Consider the following 22,985-nt stretch of genomic DNA (forward strand, 5'->3'; position numbering starts at 1 on the left):
TCATTTTCACATTTATTATTCGGAGGGGTTGCCTTGTGCAGATTGCCTGTCTTGTTACCTATAACGACTATACTTCAAAATATTTCATTGACCGTAAAGCTCTTTAAAACATCTGGCACCATATACATGCAACACTTTCTTTCTCTCTTTCTACTCTCTCTTTCATTTTTTTCCCTCTCCCTTCCTCACTATATTTCTCCCTCTCTTCTCTCTCCATTCTGCATCCTACCGTGGCATTTTATATCGAGTATTTGTACCAATTATAAAGTCCACCACCGTCACCCTAAGTTGATTGACAAGAAAGAGTCGTGAAAGTCATACATTCCACCCAATGTGAATCTAATTCCTCATCAGGAATATTGGGGATTCGTTTTTTTTTAAGGGATAGAGAGGTGAAATTACTCATGGGTGGAAGCGTGAAATGAGTGACAGTGGGTCAACAGCCATTTGACACTGTGCCCTATGTGCTTTTCCATGGAAGCCCAATGGAAAATTCATTGGCTTTAGTGTAAAAAGGCTGCTGATTTGCCCAAACCAATTTGATGTTCCTACTGGAGAAAATGCTCATCCTGTCTGCACCGTGGCATCCTTTCACCTCATGGAATGATGTTTTGCGCCATTGTGGTCAACTCTGTGTTAAATATTCAAATAAGAGCAAAATACTATGGATGCTGAAAATCTGAAATAAAAACAGAAAATGCTGGATAAACTCAGCAGGTCTGACAGCATCTGTGGAGAGAGAAACAGAGTTACCTTTGTTCCGACCATTCCTGATCTATTCTGCCCCACCCCCCTCTCCAACTATATAATTCATTACATTTCTATCCCTCCTCAGTTCTGCAGAAGGGTCATGTGGACTCGAAACTTTAACTCGGGAGAAAGGTCAGAGAGCTTGAGAAGATAAATTCAATCCAAGTTTAATTCGACAACAACAGCAAGGGCCACAGCGTGGCTTACAGTCCATCGGTCCCAACCGGGACTACAGGTCCCGCTGGCCTCAGTCCCTACGAGCCCTAGATGATGGGCCTCCACCCACTCGCGAGAGATCACATTCCACGGGTCCCATGAGGGCATCAATTGGGATGTCCTTGTGGATCCAATGAGGGGTATTACACTGTTTTCCTCTCTCCCCAGATGCAGCCAGACCTGCTGGGCGGAATTCTCCGCTGGGTCCAAAAATCGCGGAGGCCGTTGTGAACTCGGCCGGGGTTCACGACGGCCTCGGGGGCCGCTCCCCGCACCTAATCCACCCTCACCCAGGGGGCTAGGAGCAGGCCCCCATCGCTCCCGACCGTGACCTTGTCACGCCGGAAATGACGCCCGAATTGCGAATCTCTGATGTCATCCGCGCATGCTCGGGTTACTGGTTCCAACCCGCGCATGCGCGGATGACATCAGCGCGCAGACGGCACGAACCCACGCATGCGCGGTGCCGTCTTTCTCCACCACTGCCCGGCAAAACGTGGCAGGCTTGATCTAGCCAGGCGGTGGAGGGGAAAGAGTGCGTCCGTTTTGGACGCAGGCCCGACGATCGGTGGGCACCGAACGCGGGCCTGTCCCCTCCGGAGCACAGTCGCGGTGCTACCGTCCAAATCGGGCCCCTGGATGCCCCAAATGGGCATCTGGCGCCCGTTTCACGAATGCAGCGACCAGCTGTGGTTGCTGCCGTGGTGAAACGGACGTGAAGGGCTGGCCGCTCGGCCCATCGGGCTCGGAGAATCGGCGTTCGCCGTGAAAAACAGCGAGCGGCGATTTTTCCGAGGGCGGGGTGGAGAATCGCTGGGGGCGCCAGGGGCGGCGTAAAAAATGCCGGGAGGCCCTCCCACGATTCTCCCGCGCCACGTGGGGAGCGGAGAATTCCGCCCACTGAGTTTATCCAGAATTTTCTGTTTTTATTTCTGTGTTAAGTATTGCCAGGCTCAGGAGCTCCACTCTGTCATGGCACTCTCTCCCGCTCTTACTGCTGATGAAGATAGTAGGCTAAGGAAGTGCACAATTCACTGGACTCTGTCTTGTCAGGGCCCATTTCTCAGCTAACCAAATTTTGTTTTTCCTCGTCCCTTCCCTTGCCACTCCGAACAGTTCATGTGACCAATCAAGGCGATTTTCAACCCAGGATCCCGCACCTCTATCACAACCCATGTGCATACAGAAGTAAAACTAATTTAAATGTGACTGCTACAAGAGCAGTGCTCTCAAGCCACTACGTATTCAGCCATTTCAGTGTTTTCAGAATCACAGCTGAAAGTTTCTGCAGCTTTCAGTTACCAATTGTAACACTATTTAACTTCCTGAATCCACATTTGACTTTAAAAAAAAAACTCGAGTTGGATTACATCCAAAGCAAAGAATAAAAAAGAAACATTTTTCAGGCAAATATTTTGACACCACATTCATCATATTGAGCTGTGCAGGGGTTTGTGTTTGTTAAAGCAGACACCCACCACCATGAATATAACAACTCGTTCTGACAATATAAGTCTCGAGTTGTATTCTGGATAATGAACCTTGGCGTTATTTTACTGTTGGTTTTTAAATGATTTTTGCAGAAATGTGTATACTTTTGGGTGGTTCTTGTTGGCGTGAATTTCACAGAAAATACTGATGCATAGTTCAGTATGCTGGGCATTAAGAACTGAGGGTTTATATTGTTCCTCATTAACTGTTCCCATGATGGCCTTCTTCCCGTCCTCAACCGACCAATATTGCTGTTGGCTCATCAGCTTGAAGGTGCACTAACGGTTAGATGTTGAACTTACTTTCTCTTCCTTGACATCTTCTATCTTCCCCGAGGAAGATCAAATGAAACTGCATGCTCCGTTGTGGGTCTAAAATATTCCAGAGAAATCCAACAGAAGACTGTTAGAAATAAAAATACATGAAGGACTGGGCTCCAATTCTGAAGATTGAGCCCAAAGAGAAATGAGGTGTTCTCCTTTGTAAAAGGGAAAACATTGCCACCACATGTGCTACTTGAATCATATTAGGATACATATTAGGAAGCAAGCCACCCGAAGATATTTTGCAGTCAATCAAATACCTTTAAAATGCAGTCACAGTGTCGTGGTCATGGAATCATAGAATGAACAGTGCAGAAGGAGGCCTTTCGGCCCATGGACCCTGCACCGGCCCTTGGAAAGAGCACCGTACTTAAGCCCACACAAACACCCTATCCCCGTAACCCAGTCACCCCACCTAATGTTTTTTGGACACTCAGGGCAATTTAGCATAGCCAATTCACATAGTCTGCGCATCTTTGGACTGTGGGAGGAAACCGGAGCACCTGGAGGAAACCCACTCAGACACGGGGAGAACGTGCAGACTCCACACAGACAGTGACCCAAGCGGGAATCAAACCTGGGACCCTGGAGCTGTGAAGCCACCGTGCTAACCACTGTGCTACCGTGCCGTGGCTGTGTAGTAATGGCCAGTTTGTGGACTGCTGGATCCCACAAATGATGTGATAGTGTTCAGATAATCTGTGATTTCAGTGATGTTTAAAAAGAGATAAATCTTGGTCCGGACAGAAGCTGACACTGATAGGGGTTGTGAAACTATCTGTAGACTTACTATATGAGGACTCCTGAGCAGAGAAACCAAAAAGGCAGAGCTATTCGGTGATACACAGCTCTTTTTGAAAGAACAGGGCAATGGAGTAAGGCTCTCCATCTGCATGTCGCTATGAATAACTTTTGAATAAGACAATTCAGAACACCAGGGTAATAGCACATCGATGCACTGGCCTCCATGCTGAAAGGGCCATTTTTGAGATCATCTGTTGACACAGAAGCTAAATGGAGTTAATGCCATCATATGGCATAGTCAAGTTCTGGCAGGTGCTTCACGTGAATGAAATTCTACCTTGTTAGGTATCTCATCATGAGTACCAATACCTCATTGAGCAAGGTCAGCTGTATGAATGGACTGCTGGCCAGTTTGCAAGGGTGAATGAGAAAGTGGCACAGAAATGACAAAAAAAAGTTTTAGCTTGGTTTTCCTTGAGAATGAGCTGCTATAAAAAGGCATATGCAGGGTTAAAATTTGGTTCACACGCTAGTATAAATTCCACACATAAAGGGACGCGTGCATTCAAATACATTTGCCTTCACTGCAAACACCGCAATCTATGTGTAGAATCTATTTTGCGCAAGATTGGAGAAAGGAAAAACTGTCTCTTTAAATATTTATTTTTATGCCTGTGTTGGCAGAGAATGAAAATATGTCTTTCCATTGCTCCCCATCGAGGTCAAGATCCCTCTCTGTAGTCGATGACTTTTTAAAATAGACCTTAGCCACATCTGTCCAGCAGAGCATAGTGGCTGCTGCGAGGGTAAGGATCTTTAATGGGCCCTAAACTCATTCAGCAACATTATTTTGCCCAGCTGTGAGTGAGCTCAGATTTTCCTGAATGTGACAATCATCAGCGGATGTCAACTAAAATGATGCCGTTTGGTAATTCAGAGAGAAGAAAAGGAGAAGAAAAAAAATAACAATTCTGTTTGTACAGTCACAAACAATTAGCAATCTGTTGAAAAGAAGGCAGCTATTAAATTAAAAAGGAAGGACTATTCATATCTGTGTGGGAACTTAATCAGGCTCTCATTTCCAATGCTGATGACTCCAGAGTTGCCTGAGGTACAGTGGAATAAAGCCCCTTTTGTGTCTTGATAATGTGGAAGTGATAAAGTTTCCTATAGCAGACATATGTGTTTACATCACAAGATGTGTTGTTTGACAAAATGCTTTGTTCTGTGTGTGTGTGTGTGTGTGTGTTCCCCCTCCACCCTCCCCCACCCCCTTCCTCTCTCACTCTCGCCCTCCCTCATTCTCTCTCTCCCTCTCTCTCTCACGCACACATTCCTTTTTCTATATTGTTCCATGCAGGCTTCTTTGCCTGGAAGTACTTTAATCAGCAGCAGATTTTTAAAAAAAATCTTCCTTAAAATAGTTGCATTTGTTCAATAGAATTTGGTGCAACCCATTGAATGACTGCGCACGGACTGTCAAATTGGCAGAGATTTATTTAAGGCAGTGCATTTTAACTATTTGGTGAGAGTCACAATCTTAAACGGCACCTTGCGCAATGGCCGTTCACAAGAATGCCTCAGCACTCTGAACTGTGATGGGCTGAGAAATGGGTCTGTGTCTGCAGTTCTCCACCCAGTGAACTTCTGATTTCAAACTTGGTTTACAGTGGACAACTGTTCAGGATAACAAGTGCTTCAGGAAGAGGTGGGGGGTGGGGGGCTGGTGTTTCAGTACTTCCATGAAAACCCATCTATGTCTGTTGGCATAGCCCCCAAAACCAATCAAGAGACTGGCATCAAGAGAAGCGGATGGTGGCATCCCACAGTGGCAACTGAAAGCCCTGAGACATATGAATCAGCAAGTCAGACGAGAAAGACATGCGAATGGCTGGCAGAATGCAAATTGTCACCATGCCATATTTTGAGTTCCAATGACTTGGGAAAACCAAAAATGACATTATGAAATGTAATAGGTAAGTGAGTTTTAATGACTACTCCCTCCCCCCAATTAAAGAACTGTGGAGAAAACAGAACAGAGGGCCATTAACTTCTGAGCACCTTGATTCCTTGCGTTTTACCATCTGCAGGGATGATTTTCTTGAAGGCATTTCTGAGAAGTGAGTACCTTTTACTCATTGACAAGCTTCTGAACATGAAGACAAAAGGTTACTTTTACTTCTGACCATGATCAAGTGGGTTGAACAATTTATATTTGCTTGATATTTAAATTAATTTGGAGCTCTGTTGCTGAGGAAAGTCAACTTGACATGGTGAATGCAAGGAACACAAGTTTTTTATTCCACTGGATCCAGTTAAACTTCTAAGTTCTTCAAGTTCCATGCTGAATTTTGGGAACTGATTGCAAGAACATTCAGAGCTGGACTGGTGTCTGTTGTGTTATGTACTCTGGGATAACACAGGCTGCAACTCGATGCAGCTTTGACCAAAAGATACTCCAGACTTTGAAGTAAGTTCAATGTGATTTATTGAACCATTAGCACAGTTCTCTACGAGTTTGACTCTCCTGCTAATCTTGCTATAGTGACTCAGTCTAACTAGCCAGTCTGCTCGAAGCCACGTGGTGGGTGTGATGATTCTGATCTGCCCCTGTCCTTCTCTCTGTGTCGCCTGTGGAAAGAGACAGAGCACGTTTGCCCTGCCCTTTTATATATGGGTTGTGTAATGCCCCCTTGTGGTAGTGTCACCTCTGGGTGTCTTGACTGCCCATTGGTCGTGTCCTATTCTATGTGTTCATTAGCTGTATGTATGCATGTCATGACGTCCCTGGTGCTCCCTCTAGTGTTTACTTAGTTGTAGTGTATTTACATTAACCCCTTGTGTATTTACAGTGATGCATTTCACCACAGTGCCTGTTACTGGAAAAGATTTGCGTCTCTGCCAGATTGCCACATCTACTGGCATAGAATTGTTTTGGAGAGGAAGGAATGCTAACGAAGGGCTGGTGAGACAAAGCAGCCATGGGATACGGGTGGATTTTATGCGCTTTGGAACTAGCCTGATAATTGCTGAAATTCCTCCAGTGCACAGGGGTTGGTCTTTGCTTGGAATAATGCTCCAAATTGTGCCAGAGTAACTTTCCCTGGACCAGTTGGGGGTCTGTGCTCATGGTCCTATATGACCACTAGAGGTTTTCAAGCCAGTATTACTTTCAGCAATACACGCATCTAAATTTTGAAACCGAGAAATGAGAATCTTGTGCAGAAATGTCAGCAATTTGACTAGGTCATCTAAGAGTATCAATCAGAAGCCAGAGGCGCAATTCTCCCATCGGAAGACAAAGTCCCGACGCCGGAGTGAAAACCGGAGTGTTTCACTCCGGCGTCAGAGGCCGCTCCCTGCCCCCTATTTTCCCAGCCCCGGGGGGCTAGGAGCGGCGCTGCGTCATTTACGCGCGCGGGCCTTGGCACTGCGTAAATTACGCGGCCAGCGCTGCGTAAATGAAGTCACCTGCGCATGCGCAGGTTGGCCGGCGCCAACCCGCGCATGCGCGGTTGCCGTCCTCCCCGCGGCCGCCCCGCAAGAAGACGTCGGATGGATCTTGCGGGGCCGGTGGAAGAAAGGTGGTCCTGCTTCAGAGAGGCTGGCCTGCCGTCGGTGGGCACCGATCGTGGGCCAGACCACTTTTGAGGCCCCCCCCTCCCGGTGCAGGATCCCCCCTTCCCTCCCCACAGGCCAACCCCCCAGCGTTCCCACGCTGTTCCCACCGGCAGCGACCAGGTGTGGACGGCACCGGCGGGAACCTGTCGTGTTGGGCAGGCCGCTCGGCCCATCCGGGCCGGAGAATCGCCGCTCGCCCGTTACAAACGGTGAGCGGCGATTCTCCCAGCGGCCAGCCGTGAATCTCGGCGCGCCGGTTTGTGGGGGTTGGGAGAATCCTGTGCGGGTGCCGGGGCGGCGTGGCGGCACTCGCTCGGCGCCCCGGCAATTCTCCCACCCGGCGTGGGGGGGAGAATTCCGCCCCATGTGTTCACTGGCCTGCGTACTTTGGGCCAGATAAGGGACTATGATCATTTCTGGGATGGTGGTGGCTGGGCACAGGATTGGGACCGGGTGAGCTTTAATTTGGAGCTGAGAGGTTTTAAAAACGAGCTCATAACTTCCCGTGGCCTGTTTAAGGACTTCTGATCAGGCAGTTGTAGAACAAAAATGTCAGAGCTTGCACATTTAAACTGGCTCAGTGGTGCTTTCAAATGATGAATTATGTAGCGGCAGTACAGTCCAATTGTCTGCTGACCATACTGCTACATATCAGTCCAGGTACTCAAAAACTGGTATAAACTGCTGCTATTTTGTCCCAGAAAAACAGGGTGAAGCCCATATAACCCGTTGTTTCAGACCAAGCTCATGCCCCTTTTGTTGGCATTTCCTTCATGAAGGGTCCCACTGAGGCTCCTTCAGTCACTCCTCTGCCCAGCATTTTTGGCACATTGGAGGGGACCAGATAACATGACCTCGGCCTTGCATTTGACATTGACCAATCGAAGGCGGTGCTGTGTATTGTCACTATGGTAACATGTTTACACGTGACCTGACTGGAGGGCTACAAAATCCAGATGCATAGCGCCCATTCTTCCTCAGCCGTGTGTGTTTGTTTGCCCCCACAATGGTGTCCATAGTACAGGGGCAGACTGGCGCTAGCTGCCCCCGACGGCCGAGACTGTGGGCGATAGTGTGCGTGCAGGGATCATCCACAGCAAGCAGTTCATGATCGTCCATCAGTGTGTCACGCTGATTTGACAACAGTGTTGCCATTTTGGAACTCACAACTCCAAAGCATCCTCTCTTCACTCACACCGTTTACCACCCCCCCCCCCCCCCCCCCCCCCCCCCCCCCCACCCCCCCCAGTAGCTCTATTATAAGGGATTGTCAACAAGTTAGCTGCTGATTAATTTTGACTGGTTCTTTCTGCACTTGTACAGTGTTTGACGGCTTCCAGAGTTGTTTAAACTTACTGAAGTGTATGGGGAATAAGCAGGTGCTGAAGGACTTTATCCTGACTTCAAGGATTCTGCACAAGCCACTTGCTGCCTGATAAGGGTACAATTGTAAACCCTTGGACCACAGCACAACAGTGAAAATGGGCAGAGGCGACACAGCAGGAAAACCCTCTGGAAGAGAGGGGAGGAGCGGGTAGAAGGACTCTCAGCAGAAGGCCATCCTGCAAGGAACCTCCGGCGTCTCCGATTCACTAAGGAGATGCTCAATGAAAGCTGCCACTTGTTGCAGCCATAGAGCAGGGTGAGAATGGCATTGCCAGCGCCTGTGAAGTGATTGGTACAGTGAACATTTATATGTCTGGCTCTTTTCTGGCTGGAACGGCTGTTATTTGCAACAGTTTCCAATTTGATGTCCAAGGATTAGGCTTTGTGAGGATTGCAGGCTTCCCTCTGGTGCAGGGTGACTGCACACAATTACAGGCACCACATAAAACTCTGACAGGGATTCTACCCCCTTACTGTGCAGCTGATGTGCAGCCACACATTTCACAGGTTCAATGCCTGTTATCCGGGCAGCATTTATCATGCTTTCATTCTGCAGCAGCCCTCGAGCAACATCCACAGAATGAAAGCCATGCTACTCCGCAAAATGTAATGGAGAAGACCATTGAGGACCTTGAACACCTTCCACTACCAGGACACTTTGGAGGAGCCCTGCTGTACTCAGCAGGGCATGTACCAAGATTCATGGTGGTCTGCTGCATACCGCATAACCTTAGCATTGCGAGGGCACAGATCTTGCCTCCAGCTATACAGTGACCAGCTGATTGGCTAATCTGACTGTGATACTAGTAAACCATGTTGGTCACCTCATTTGAGTCTTCGTCTGAATCCACAACAGCAGAACTCCTGAGCGATCTCATCCTCCAGAGTTTTGGACCATGCACGATCCTTTCCCCCTACTCTGGCTGCAGGCCACTTGGGCCCTGGTCTCAAACCACACACAGATCTCGGTACTGAGCTGTTCTCTGATGTGCGCTTGCAGTCAGCATCTAAGTAAGTGGCTGAGAGTTGGGAGAGAGAGTAAATGCATTCCTTCTTCATCGCTTCCTGCCCTTCCACCGCTTGTTCATTCACTATTGTCCATCCAGATTGCAATTCTTGGGTATCCGAAAGGAGCTGGGCACAGAAATGTTGTGCTGAAGGAAGGGAGAGGCATTTTGCAAGAGGTTATAACATGTGTATCATGTGAAGAAATAGTGGGAAGAAAGATTAGGTATGAGGATATTGTCACCTTCAATCATTTTCTTTAGTCATCAGTCTAGTCCCAATCTCAGCTGCTCCAACAGGACAAGGCCATGTGGCCATGCCTACCCCCTGTGGTTAGATGGTGCTGTTTCCAGTTATGTGCAACCTTGCCATGCATGAGAGGGAAAAGTATGTCAGTGAGTGTGGTGCAGTGTGGTGGGCTGGCAACATGTTGAATAGCTGAAGGTGTGTGCAAGTTGCAAGATATGGATTTGAGGCTTACAATTGTGCGAAGTGTGAGGGATTCAGGTGGAACCTATGCATGTCAGGCCTGAGTTATTATTGATGGAGATTGTTGGTAGGTGAGTGATGGGTGTGTGATGCAGTGAGCAGTGTATGAGCTACTGATGAAGTTGCTGAAGATATGGCACTTGAAGAAACATTCACTGCCTTGACCACTCAAGTGTGGTCTTTTAACGTTTTGCTGCACTACATCCAGGCCTTTGGTTCTAGGCTCCAGTCATTGACCCCCATTGCTATCTGCTCCCACCACTTCACAAAATGAAAGAGGTATTGAGAGTAGCAGAGGTATAGAGTGCACTCTGTGTGAGGGACTTCAATGTCCATCACCAAAAGTGGCATGGTTAGCACCACAGCTTTCTGAACTGGTTGAGTCCTAAAGGGCATATCTGCCAGACGGTGAGAGAACCAACACAAGGGAAATCCTACTAGAACTTGTCTTCAGCAATCTATCTGTTGTAAGAACCTCTATCCTTGAGAGTATTGGTAGGACAGAACATTGCACAGTCCTTGTGGAGGTGTTCCCATGTTATGTGGTATTGAATGGGTCAGATTCAGAATAGCCCGAGCAGCTCGCAACTGGGCAGTCACAAGTAGACCTGTAACATCAGCAATAGCAGAACAGTGTTCAACCACAATCTGTAGTCTCAAGGCCCACCATACCCTTCACTCTTAACATTAACATCAAGTCAGTGATCATTCCTGGTTCAATTAGGAGTGCAGGAGAGCATGCCAGGAGCAGCACTGAGAATGGGAAAATAAGGGGTCAACCTGGTGAAGTTACAACACATAGTTGTTAAACAGCAGAAGCAGCATGCAATAGACAGAGCAAAGTGATTCCAGAACCAATGAATCCGATCAAAGTTCTGCAGTCCTGTCACATCCGGTCATGAATGGTGGTGCACAGTTAACCAGAAGAGGAGGCATCACAACATCCTCATCCTCATTGATGGTGCAACCCAGCACGGAATACAAAAGACGAGGCTGAAGCATTTGAACTATCTTCAACCAGTAGTGCTGAGCCGATGATCCATCACTGCCTCCTCCTGACGTCCACTGCATCATAGATGGTGGTCTTTAGCCAGTTCATTTCACTCAACCCTATGAGATCAAAAAATGGCTGTAGGCACTTGATACAGCAAAAGCTTTGGGCCCTGACACCATATTAGCTGTAGTACTGAAGGCTTATGCTCCAGAACTAGCTACACCCCTAGCCAAGCAATTAGGGTACAGCTACAACACTGGCATCAACCAGATAATGTGGAAAATTGATAGGTGTGTCCTGTACGCAAAAACCAAGACAAATCAAATTTACCCCCATGAGAAAAATGATGGAAAATGTCTTGACAATGCTTTCAAAGAGCACTTACTCAGCAATAACATTTCTCAACGATGCTCAGTTTGGGTTTTGCCAGGGCCACTCGGCAACTTATTCCAGCCTTGGTCCAAACACAAACTGAATTTCAGAGGTGCCGAGAGAATGACTGCCCTTGACACCAAGGAAGTGTATGACCAAATGTGGCATCAAGGAATCCTAGCAAAATAGTGTCAATGGGAATCAGGGGGAAAACTCTCCACTGGTTAGTGTCATGCCTGGCACAAAGGAAGCTGGTTGGGGTTGGAGGAGGTTAATCATCACAGCCCCAAGACGTCACTGCAGCAAGTTTCTCAGGGTGGTGTCCGAGGCCTTCCCTCCACCATAAGGTCAGAAGTGGGATAGTTGCTGATGATTGCACAGTGTCCTGTACCACTCCCTACTCCTCAGATGCTGGAGTAATCCATGCATCGACAAGAGGATTTTTAAAAAACCTGCAAAATGTTTATCATCATTAAGTGGTGAAGCTACATTGAGATTGAATTCCCTTATAAGAAAATAGTTTACATCTATGAAATATTCTATTATTGGGCTCCTCAAACTTTTTGTTCAGTATGCACAGACAATTTTTAGTTTTCTTCCCTTTTTTAGTAAACTTTTTGTGGTAAATGAATTTGTTTTCTTGGCAATGAGTTGTTCACTTAAAACTGAATTTATTGCTCCCCTCGCAAGTTAATCAAAAGATAGTGTTTGTATCAGAGAGGGACACAGAAGGAAAGGCAGTAACATGAAGATGGAAATGTGCAGGAAAGGTTAAAGGGTTTAAGTGGAATCAGAATTTAGCAGCCCAAAATGTTTACAATGTTCATTCTTGCGTTCAGATCCCTCTGTGGCCTCACCCTTCCCTATTACTGTAAGCCTCTTCAGCATTACAACCCTCCATGTTCACTGTGTTTCTCTAGTTTTGTCCCCCACTGCTCACTCATCACTCCAAATTAACGTTCACGCTTCTGCTTTCTGGAATTTCCACGTCTCCCCCCTCCTTTAAAGCACTGATCAAAACTTAATAGTTGTGTCCAAATATCTACTTATATAGTCTGGTGTTTAATTTTGCCTCATAGTGCTACTGTGAAATTCTTTGGCGGTTTTACTATGCTAAAGGCACTGTAGAAATCCAAGTTATTGTTCCTTAGAGTACTGGGTGGCAGCGTGCAAGATGGTACTTCCACTGGTGCTCGAATATTCCTGACTCTTACCCTTCACATTACAGAGCAGAAGGCCGTGGGTCCTCTAGAGACCCACCTCAGTAATCTAAACATGACACTAGACGTGCAGTATATGACTAGGAGCAGCTTGAGAAGCTGTTGCTTTAATAAAGTAGCAAACCTCAATTACACAAAGTGCAAAGCATGAAAGCAGAGTATCCAATTACATAATAAAAATCTGCACACAGTCTGTTGAGGCCAAAAGAAAGCAATACTGGTGGCTTTGGATGTAGCAAGTTGCTGAATGAGGCGGAAGCTGGCTATCCCCTGGTTTTAAATCAATAGCTGCCCAGGCCTAACTAGAACGTCAGTAGTCTAAGGGAAACTGCCCTGCCCCCCGAGGATCATGCAGTCGGCAAGATACTATTGTAAGAGGCCTAAGACAAAGAAACCAAGGCTATTTGTGATGCTGTTAAAGCGTATCATGTGCTGATCACAAACAATAGCCAATTGTGAATGAAAGGAGATATTAAGAATGGCCCAGGGATATTTCTGAGTTTGCATCTTGTGTTTAGCTGAATATTTTTAACTTTAAAATATTAAAAAGCATTTGTATTTTAACATACAGTTTTGAGGAAAAAAAGCTATTATTCATCTGTTGGAGCCTCCCTCAACAAGCTATTGAGCCATTGTATTTCCCATGTGATTTGTTTATTTCTGTTTCCTTATCGACCTTTACATACACAAATCCCTTCAGAATAAATACTCCCAGCACAACATCTGGATGTCTGAGGGACAAAATATTCAGTTGCAGTCAAAATTACAGACACTTTATGATGAGGTTGGCTGAAGTAAATGCTGACTTCTATTAAGTAGGTCATACATAACGGTAGGATTTACAGTATCAGAAATTAAAATAATATTGGTACAATTAGGTGGCCATTCAAACATGAATTAAATAAATAATATAGCAAGCCTCAGTATGTTGCAGTACTTCTGGGAGGAGATGCTATACTTCGCACTTCATAACTCTAAAAGCACAGGCATAAATCCTATGCTGTATTACGGCAAAATGCACTTTAAATACATACAGTATTTCTTTGCCTAAATATGTGCTTCCCCCTCCACCCCCTGTAATAAATCAAATTCTGTAATATTGTGCCCTGCTTTCTGAAAGGCTGCTGACCTGTTTTGCACTATTGTTAGACAGGTGCAAAAAAAATCTCCTTCCAAATGGCCATTTTTCCAAACTGAACCCAGACAAGACTGATTAGCGTGCTATTCCACCATAGATGGTTTTGCAGCAGGAGGTTTACTGGAACGATCAGGCGTATGGAGGGATTGCCAAATGAGGAAAGATTGGACAGGTTGGGTACTCGGAGTTCAGAAGAATGAGGCGATACAATTGAAACATATACAGGGTGATTTTTAGACCATGTTAGCCATCCGTGGGAATGGCGATGCAGGCGGAAAATCCCGCGAGAATTGGAAATGATTCTCACTGGTGAGATCACGTTTTCCAGTATTCCAAGCCCCTCATCAGTGACGCAACGAAGTTCATGACCAGAAAGGGCAGGAACCTTATTTAGATATATTTGAATACATTTTAATACACTTACCGAGCCTCCCCCCACTAGGCCACATGTTCTCCCCTCACTAACTTGGCAGTGCCAACCTGTGTCGGGGGCACTGCTGGGGTGTACCCCCTGGGGATTCCCATTGGGGTTGGGGTTCACGTTACGTTTGTTGGGGGTAGGGGAAGAGCCAATTGTGAATGAACGTTGGAGGTTCCCCGTGTTTGTGGAGCAGGGGGAATGGGTGTGCTGGGGGGATCTTTCTGTGCTGATTGGGGTGCCATGTTCTCCGTGGAACCAGCCTTGCCAGCTTTGTTAGGCCCTGCCCTGCCACAGGGAACTACGCCCCCTGAATTTCTATTTCAAATATGGACTAAACACTCGCTGTGCAGCTGGAGAGCTACACGTGGGTTTCAGTCAAAGCCTGACATTTTGGGAAAAAAAACGGGAAAGATCTGCCCATACGATTGTTAGGATGTTAGACAGGGTAAATGTTGGGAGGATGTTTCCACTCATGGGAGAGTATAGGTCTAGACGGCAGACTCGCAGAATAAGGAGATGCTCATTTAAGACGGATTTCAAGAAGAGATTCTTCTCTCAAAGGGTGCTGAATCTTTGGAATTCTTTGCCCCAGGAAGTCTTCGAGGCCGAACCCTTGAGATTAATAGTTTTTAATCCGGGGAAGAATTAAGGGTTATGGAGAGAAGGTCGAAAAGTGAATTTAGTGGCTAGAATTGTCCAGCCGTTCACACGGTGGGATCTTCCAGCCCTACACCCACTACGGGTGTCCCGGTGGCGAGGGGGGCATTCAACAGGAAACCCGGTTGACAATGGCGAGATCAGAAGATCCCACTGCTGTCCAATGGTGGGCCGCCTCCAGTTTTGCAGCAGGTTGTGCGGAAAACCTCTCTGTGAGTGTCAGATCAGCCATGGGGGAGCAGGCCCGAAGAGCAGAATGGTCTATTCCTCTTCACAATTCTTATGGTTTTATGGTCAACCTAACCATCAGGGGAAAAAACAAAAGTCAAGGTGGTAGGGGGAAATCATAAAAAGGTACAAATTCGGAATGAGAAACAAACACCCAACTGATCAGAGTTGTCCCATTTATGTCAATTCTTGGTACATTAGGAGCATTTCTGCTTTTCATAGAATCCCTACAGTGCTGAAGGAGGCCATTCAGCCCATTACGTCTGCACCAACCCCCTGAAAGGACATCCTACCTAGGCCCAGCTAACCTGCACATCCCTGGATGCTAAGGGGCAATTTAGCATGGCTAGTCCACCTAACCTGCACATCTTTCGACTGTGGGAGGAAACCAGGAACACCGGAGGAAACCTACCACTGAGCATCCCGAGGAATCCCCCCCCTCCCCTGCCTCAGAGACATGTCTCCATGATCGTGTGACTAACAACATATTTTGATTCACATTAGCAGCATAAGTAGGGATACTTACAGTCATGTCAGTCCATGGAGAGATTCCCTTTGTTTTTGTTGTTGAAAGGAGCCCTGCATCTGAGAGATTAAGTAACAGCAACTACAGTGAGACAAATCTGAAGAGTAAGCTAATACTGCAGCTCACTGGAGCTGCGCAATTCCCCACTAGATGCAAATCCAGCGAGCAAAGCTTCTCTGAGCTCAGCTCAAATTGTTTAGTGTCACTAAGGACGACAATCATATCCAAGATCAGGGGTTGGGGTTGTTCTCTTTGACACTTTGGTTATAAGGTAAGAGTGGAGCAATGGTTTTCTGTGTCGGGGCCTCCTATAAATATCAGAGGCTCCCTGCTACAATGTAACATATTTTTGGGGAAGCGCATCAAATATTGACACATACTTGGAAATCTTTGCTCTTACTTTCATCCTGGGGCAGTGGGAGGTGGGCTGAGCTCACGAAGGTGGATACCACTTATTGGTTTACATTAATTTACTTTTTTTAATGAACTTAGAGTACCCAATTCATTTTTTCCAATTAAGGGGCAATTTAGCATGGCCAATCCACCTACCCTGCACACTTTTGGGTTGTGGGGGCGAAACCTACGCAAACATGGGGAGAATGTGCAAACTCCACACAGACAGTGACCCAGAGCCGGGATCGAACCTGGGACATTGGCGCCGTGAGGCTAAAAGTGCTAACCCACTGTGCCACCGTGCTGCCAGATTAATTTACTTTATTCAGTGTGCTTAGAGTGTGAAACTTGCTGCCAATTGGCATGTTTGAGGCAAATAGCATAAATGGATTTAAGGGGAATCTAGATAAGCAGATGAGGGAGAATTGAATAGAAGGATAAAGTGATTGGATGATATGAGGTAAAGGTGAGAGAAGCCTTCTATGGAGCATAACCATAATGTGACAACGTGCTGAACGAAATACCTGTGCAGTAAATTCCAAGTAACAAAACAGTGGCATGCTCACTGAAGCAACCGTCCCAAACATTTGAAAGACAGTGTGCTGGATTCTCCATTGCAAGTCCACCCCCCTACCAGTGCTAGCGAGGATTGAAAATCTGACCACATGGCTCGCTGACGACGAGATTGTCTACCCCCACCGCATGACAATGGGAATTCCCATTGAGGACACCCCGCCGCCGGGAAACCTGCGGGCGGGGTGAGAGAATCCACCTGCCGGTGAATAGCCGGAAAATTCCGACCAGTATTAGCTACTCAAATAAAGACAACACAATCATTGCAGAAAACATTTTTTATTGGTATCGAAACAGTAAAAGAAATTATAATGCCAGTACATTAACAAGTACAGAAACCTGAAACTCCAGAGATCTCCTCACTGTGTTCAGGTGAAGATCTGTGCTACCTATACCTAACCTGGTCAGGGTGAGATTTGTTAGCAGTGGTAGCTTGGTTTTGCATTCAGGAAGATGCTTCAAAGTAGTACACAAAAATAAGAAAAAAAGACAGTGGAATCTGAATATGGGGAGTTAAAGATAAATTGAAAGTCCAGGAAAAGAAAACTATGGAATTGTCAGAGAAGAGTTTTGAGAAGTTTGTTTTTCGAAGAGAAGCAGTAAGGTACCCAGGCAGAAGGGGCGGGGTGAAACATTTCAGAGGTCAGCAGTGCACAGTCTGGCATGGAGGAGTGTCCGCTATTGAAAGAGAAAGCATGTTCTATTCATCAGCACTGCCATCTCTCGCCTTGACAACAGAAAATCATTAATGGAAGTAAAGCAACAATTCATGGGAAATGAGATAAGAGGTGCAAGGCAAACCTCAGAATGCAAATAATGCTGTCAGCATGCAAAACTATTGAGCTTCGTGTTTATATCATGCAACCCGTGGAATAGCTATTTGCCCTGCCACTTGTCAGCCAACTATATAAGTAAATGCCTTGTGGAAGTAAGTATGGAGCTTCTTTCTAATGTGTAGAGATTGTTACTGTATATAATCACTCTGCAGGTGCCTTTCTATGAGAGCTGGCTGCCTATGAAGAAATGTCTTGGTGTGGTGTCCATTAAAGGGAGTGAATGTTGTGTTGAATATATGAATGCGTTTCTGACCTGCCTTCAGAAGCTTATAGGTGAGTAAAGACTGCTAATACTCATGAGGTTTGTTCTCTCCCTGTCTCAGCAATTATATGCAGCACAGCTGGCCAGTATGCAGGTATCTCCTGGTGCTAAGATCCCTTCTACACAACAGCCACCAAACCCTGCTGGTGCACTCTCACCTTCAGCTCTGAAAAATGAAAAGCAGGGGACCAGCCCCGTAACTCAAGTCAAGGTAGGTTTTGCATGTCTCTACAGCACTTTTACAGGGTGTCTCTCGTACACAACAGAAAGTCTACCTACTTAAAACTATTGTGAATACATTGTTGGAAACTTGTATGTGTAAATTGTCCCATTGTAATGCAAACCAGAAATCAAAGGCAGAGTACAAGTAAGATTTTTAGATACTTAGATGGCGAAACGTTTAAACTGATTGGTCTTGTTCCACTGTTCAAGTACTCCCCAGGAGAAAGAGGTCTAAATAGCCTTATTCTGAGTTCAATAGGGGCTAAATGTAAAAAAATTGATAGCTGATTTTAAATTCCCGGCATCTATTCTTTACAAAGTATCTGAAATGTGATGCCCACAAATATACAGTTCATTGGCAGAAAGCAAGGGTATCACTGTATTTAGGTACACCTATTGTTAAAGCAATGTATACTTCAATGCTGATCAAAAATTCTTGGCTGCCAGGGTGAGTTTATCACTTCTTGACTGAACCTCTAGATGGAGTATTGTGCAATGTTGAAGTAATTATGAAGGCACAGCAAAAGGCAGCTTTGAAATGCTTTTTCTTTCTCCACATAAACACAATGACGGCACTTCAAAATAATTTATGGATGTGAAGCACTTTGGAATTTCCTAAAGACATATAGATGCAAGTTCTTTAATGTTGTAACAACATTGGCAACTGTCATTGAAAACCCAGAACATATTGTCTGGAATTTTCTGGCCTTTGGGATAGAATAGAATCCCTACAGTGCAGAAGGAGGCCATTCAGCCCATCGAGTCTGCACCGCCCCTTGGAAAGAACACCCTACTTAAGCCCACGTCGCCACCCATCCCCGTAACCCAGTAACCCTACCTAACCTTTCGGACACTAGGGGAAATTTAGCATGCCCATTCCACTTAACCTGCACATCTTTGGACTGTGGGGGGAAACTGGAGCACCCAGAGGAAACCCACACAGACACAGGGAGAACATGCAAATGCCATACAGACAGTGACCCGAGGCCGGTATTGAACCCGGGCCCCTGGAGCTCTGAGGCTGCAGTGCTAACCACTGTGCCACCCCTGCCCGCGGGTTTTCAGGTGGCATGGAGTGACTCCATTGGCAAGCAGCCACGGGAAGAGAGAATCCCGCCGCCAGCGAACGACGCGCTGCTGAGAAGCATGGGGCTGGGGGACCTGTGAATCCAGCCTATTGCAATTCTCACTGCCCAGTGTATACGTAAGTTGTATGAACAGGAAAATAAGGTAGATAAAATTATTTGAAACAAATTGGAAGTGATTTCATCTTTTAATATCAAAAATACTCATGTAATTAGCTATGTAGTTGGTGCACGTGTGCAAATACCAGCAGAGTGGTTTTATTGTTGTCGGTTCTATTGCAATAAAATTATAAAAAGCTTAGGCATTTGACAATTGCTTTAAGAGAATTTAAAACAGCTGCCTTCAAGTCCAAGTACAGCCCTTAAATTACCTTCAGCAGCAAAGGCCAAAATCACCCAAAATATTCACAATTGAAGCAGGAAAAGCAAAATGTGAAGGTGCTAGCTGTGTTCGTTGAAGTCTCGTGAAGAATCGACCCCCATCCCCGTGAGCTATCAAAGAGACAGAGAGGAAAACAAATACAGACCAGAGCAGAATGGATATAATTGAAACTAAATAAGACAGGTGAGCTAATTAAAAGTCTTGTTGGGTGGTAAAGATCCAATCAGTTTGGTTATAAGTCTATCCAATTCTCGGTTGACAAGGACCTAGGTTCAAGGAAAGTTGGCTGAATGACAGTGAAAAGTTATTAAAGTCAGGATGGAAGTGTTGCTCCTCAGTTTGTTGAGCACAAAAGAAAATAAATAATTTTAAATAGTGCCAAAAAGCTACAGGCAGAGAGAGATTTATGATGCAATTATAAAAAAGCATTCCACAGCAATTACCTTTTGAAGATTTTTGTGAACATTTTTGTATCAAGTAATTATTTATTATGAACATAAATATCTTGTTTGGTCAGAAAGTTGTGTAACTGAAAAGGCAAACTGGGATGCTTAGACTTGCTCTAAAACACAAATCTCCAAATCACAGAATGATTAAACAAATTTGTGAGTGAACTCTTTCTTTTTTGTCTTTCCCCAAACTCTCCATTTCATATTTGTGGCGTGTTGCAATTACCCATATATCCAAGTTTTAATTTAGGACCTGTTTTTTTTCAATGTCCTTCTCCGCCTCCCTTGTTTCTCTTTGTTTCTTAAACATACCCTTCATGTTGAGATACACCAGTGTACCTGCTGTGCGTTGCCCAGGTAGACATTCTTAATGTCTGAACCTCGAGAGCATGTATTCGATAAACCACCTAACCATGGAGACATCAGAGCTGAGTCTGATTTTGTCCACATTCGTATATGGTACACCTTCTAGCAGGAGTCACTGGGAAGGAATCTGTGTTAAGCACTGAGACAGCACCTGCCACATCCAAGAAATGGACTTGGAACAATCAATAAAGGCTGGTTTAGCTCAGTGGGCTAGACAGCTGGTTTGTGATGCAGAGCAAGGCCAGCAGCACCAGTTCAAATCCCATACCAGCTTACCCGAAGAGGCACCGGAATGTGGCGACTAGGAGCTTTTCACAGTAACTTCATTCTTGTGACAATGAAAGGTTAGAAAGAGGGAAGAAGAGAAACATTTAGAGAGGTTAGTGGAAGGGAGGCAAAGAGAAATGTCTTTGGATTTTTTGAAGGAAGTGAGAAGCACAAAGGTAAAATTATTTTTGGAGAGGGATTTTGTAGGCAGTGACATAATCATTGAAAAATCAGCCTCTGATGGGGAGGAAGCAAGAGCCAATTAATCAGCTCAGTTGAAAAGTTGAATATGATCCTTGCAGTGACATAACTTTTAAAATGAAAATTTGAACATCCAGTTGACAGCTGAACACATTACAAGATTTCATACATGGAAAGACTCAGCAGGTCGGAAGCATCTGTGGAGGGAAAAACTGAGTTAACGTCCATTTGGCTCTTCATCAGAGTTGAAGAGGGGTAGAAATTTCCTGATAACTTAAACTTGGTTTCAGCCGTTCTTCACAAAAATAACTCCGATTACAATCTCTTGTCTGACAAAAAAGTTCATCTTCATCTTTGGGCAACCATTCTCTGCCACCAGGTTAATTGGATCCCATTACAGATTGTGGAGTATGAGACCAGATGATAATCCTTTCTCAAAAATAGGCCCTTTTCCATTCCTCTTTGGCTGTGAAGAAGAATCATGCAGACTTGAAACATTACATCTAGTTCTCTCTCTCCTGTTGCTGCCAGGCCTACTGAGTCTTTTCAACATTTTCTGTTTCTATTTCCGATTTCCAGCGTCTGCAGTATTCTATTTTTATGACAAGATTACATGTTTTAAGATGTTTACTGTAACAAAGAGACTCAAAGTGTGAATGGTATATGAATTGTATTGTTATGATAGACAGGACATTGTTTAATTCAGTACCTAAAACACTTATAAAGGGAGATGGCTGGGTCATTGTGGTGGCAAGTAGATGTGCAATGCTCCATTCTGTAAATAAGCCTATTTTCGAGAAAGGATTAACATCTAGCTAGCTTCATTCTTCACCATCTGGCTTGGTGTCTACTCAACCTGATAGCAGAGATAGTTGCCTAAAGGTGAACATTGTAATAATTGTTTTTCCTCAGTCAGAAGATTGTAATCTGAGTTACTTTGTGAAGAATGGCTGAAACAAAGTGTAAATTGTCAGGGTATGATTTCCCATTGATTTTTCCTGAACCTTATGACGAATGGAACAATGAAGTAGATATTTGGACATAGGTTCTATTCTTAACAAAGAGAAAACCACAGGTGGGATTCTCCAATGATTGGGCTATGTCCCCACGCCCGCGAAAAAACATGTGCAAATCACTCTGGACTTACCTGGAGAAAGTCCAGGGTGATTCTCCGATTTGCAGGGGGCTCGGATCGGAGGGCTCCGGCTGCTGATACGGGGCCCTGCACTTCCAGTCGAGGATCCGCGCATGCGCGCAGCAGCCGCCTGTGTCAGCTGCTCCACGCGACATGGCCGACCTACACCGTGGACCGGCACCGAAAACATAGGTCCCCCCGCCAAATCACAGGCCCCCTTGGATCGGTAGCCACCGATCGGTAGCCTGGCCATCCTGGAGCTCCCCCCCTTGAATGATCCCCCACCCCCAAAAAGGCGGCCTCGGACTGAGTCCGCAGCCACTATGCCGAGATCCCGATGTGTGGAACCATGAGAGAACCAAGCCGTCGGGAACTCGGCAGCTGCACTCGGTGAATCGCCGCGACTACCTCTTTCAATGGCCCCGGACCAGCGCCGAGTCAACCGCACGCGTGTGATTGGCAGCTATTCTCCGGAGACCAGAGAATCGCGGGAGCGGCATCGGACCCGATCTCGGGTTTGACGCCCATTCTCTCCCCCACGCCGATCGCGATTTCGGTGCGGAGCCTCGGAGAATCCCGCCCAAGGTATGGCCTTGGTACTACCGCATCCCAACACAACTAAGATCAGAAAAACAGTACGTTTGAGCTGTAGGCCCATCAGTTGGATGTTGATGAAGGTTTGAAGCTTCTATTCAGCTTTATGGATAAAGTCTACCAGAAAAGTGATCCAATAAATGCCAACAAGACTTGGTCAGACTTTGATAGATTTCAATAGATGGACGGTTATTCCATAAGAAATATATCATGGACTTTAATAGACCATATAAAGCATTACAAAAATTAAGTTTGGAAATTTTTTGTTCAGTGCTTACTTTCACATTGTTGGATTGCGCTAAAGTGCTGCACGTGGATAGCCTTGTGGCCTTAACTGGAATCAAATTCTCAGAAAGCAACACACTTTGAATCAGATGCCTGATGTTTTCAAAAAATATCTTGGGAAAGCAGTCACTTCTAACAGTTCTTATAGCATATATTGGATATTCTGTAGTGTCACAGAGGGACGAAGAATTCTATGCCTTTTGAGGTTGTTCAGATACAGAGCGTAGACATCAGCACAACAAAAGAATTACAGACAAAATAAATTAAGGTATTTCTGGCAGACAACAAGTTTGGAGTGATGATAACAGACAAATGAACCCCGGGAGTCAAACTATCATTATGGGGTAAATTGCA

The 22,985-nt window shown here is 45.5% G+C and overlaps 1 protein-coding gene across 1 annotated transcript in view; it reads left to right on the top strand.

Moving 5' to 3' along the window:
- The window catches only part of sox6 (SRY-box transcription factor 6), a 757,998-nt gene that overhangs the window by 645,618 nt on the left and 89,395 nt on the right, over window positions 1–22,985 (top strand). Inside the window, 1 exon segment of the mRNA XM_038808084.1 lies at window positions 17,707–17,856. Coding sequence (XP_038664012.1) covers window positions 17,707–17,856 — 150 coding nt within the window.

Source organism: Scyliorhinus canicula, chromosome 9 (genome assembly GCF_902713615.1).
Source record: "Scyliorhinus canicula chromosome 9, sScyCan1.1, whole genome shotgun sequence".
NCBI lineage: Eukaryota > Metazoa > Chordata > Chondrichthyes > Carcharhiniformes > Scyliorhinidae > Scyliorhinus > Scyliorhinus canicula.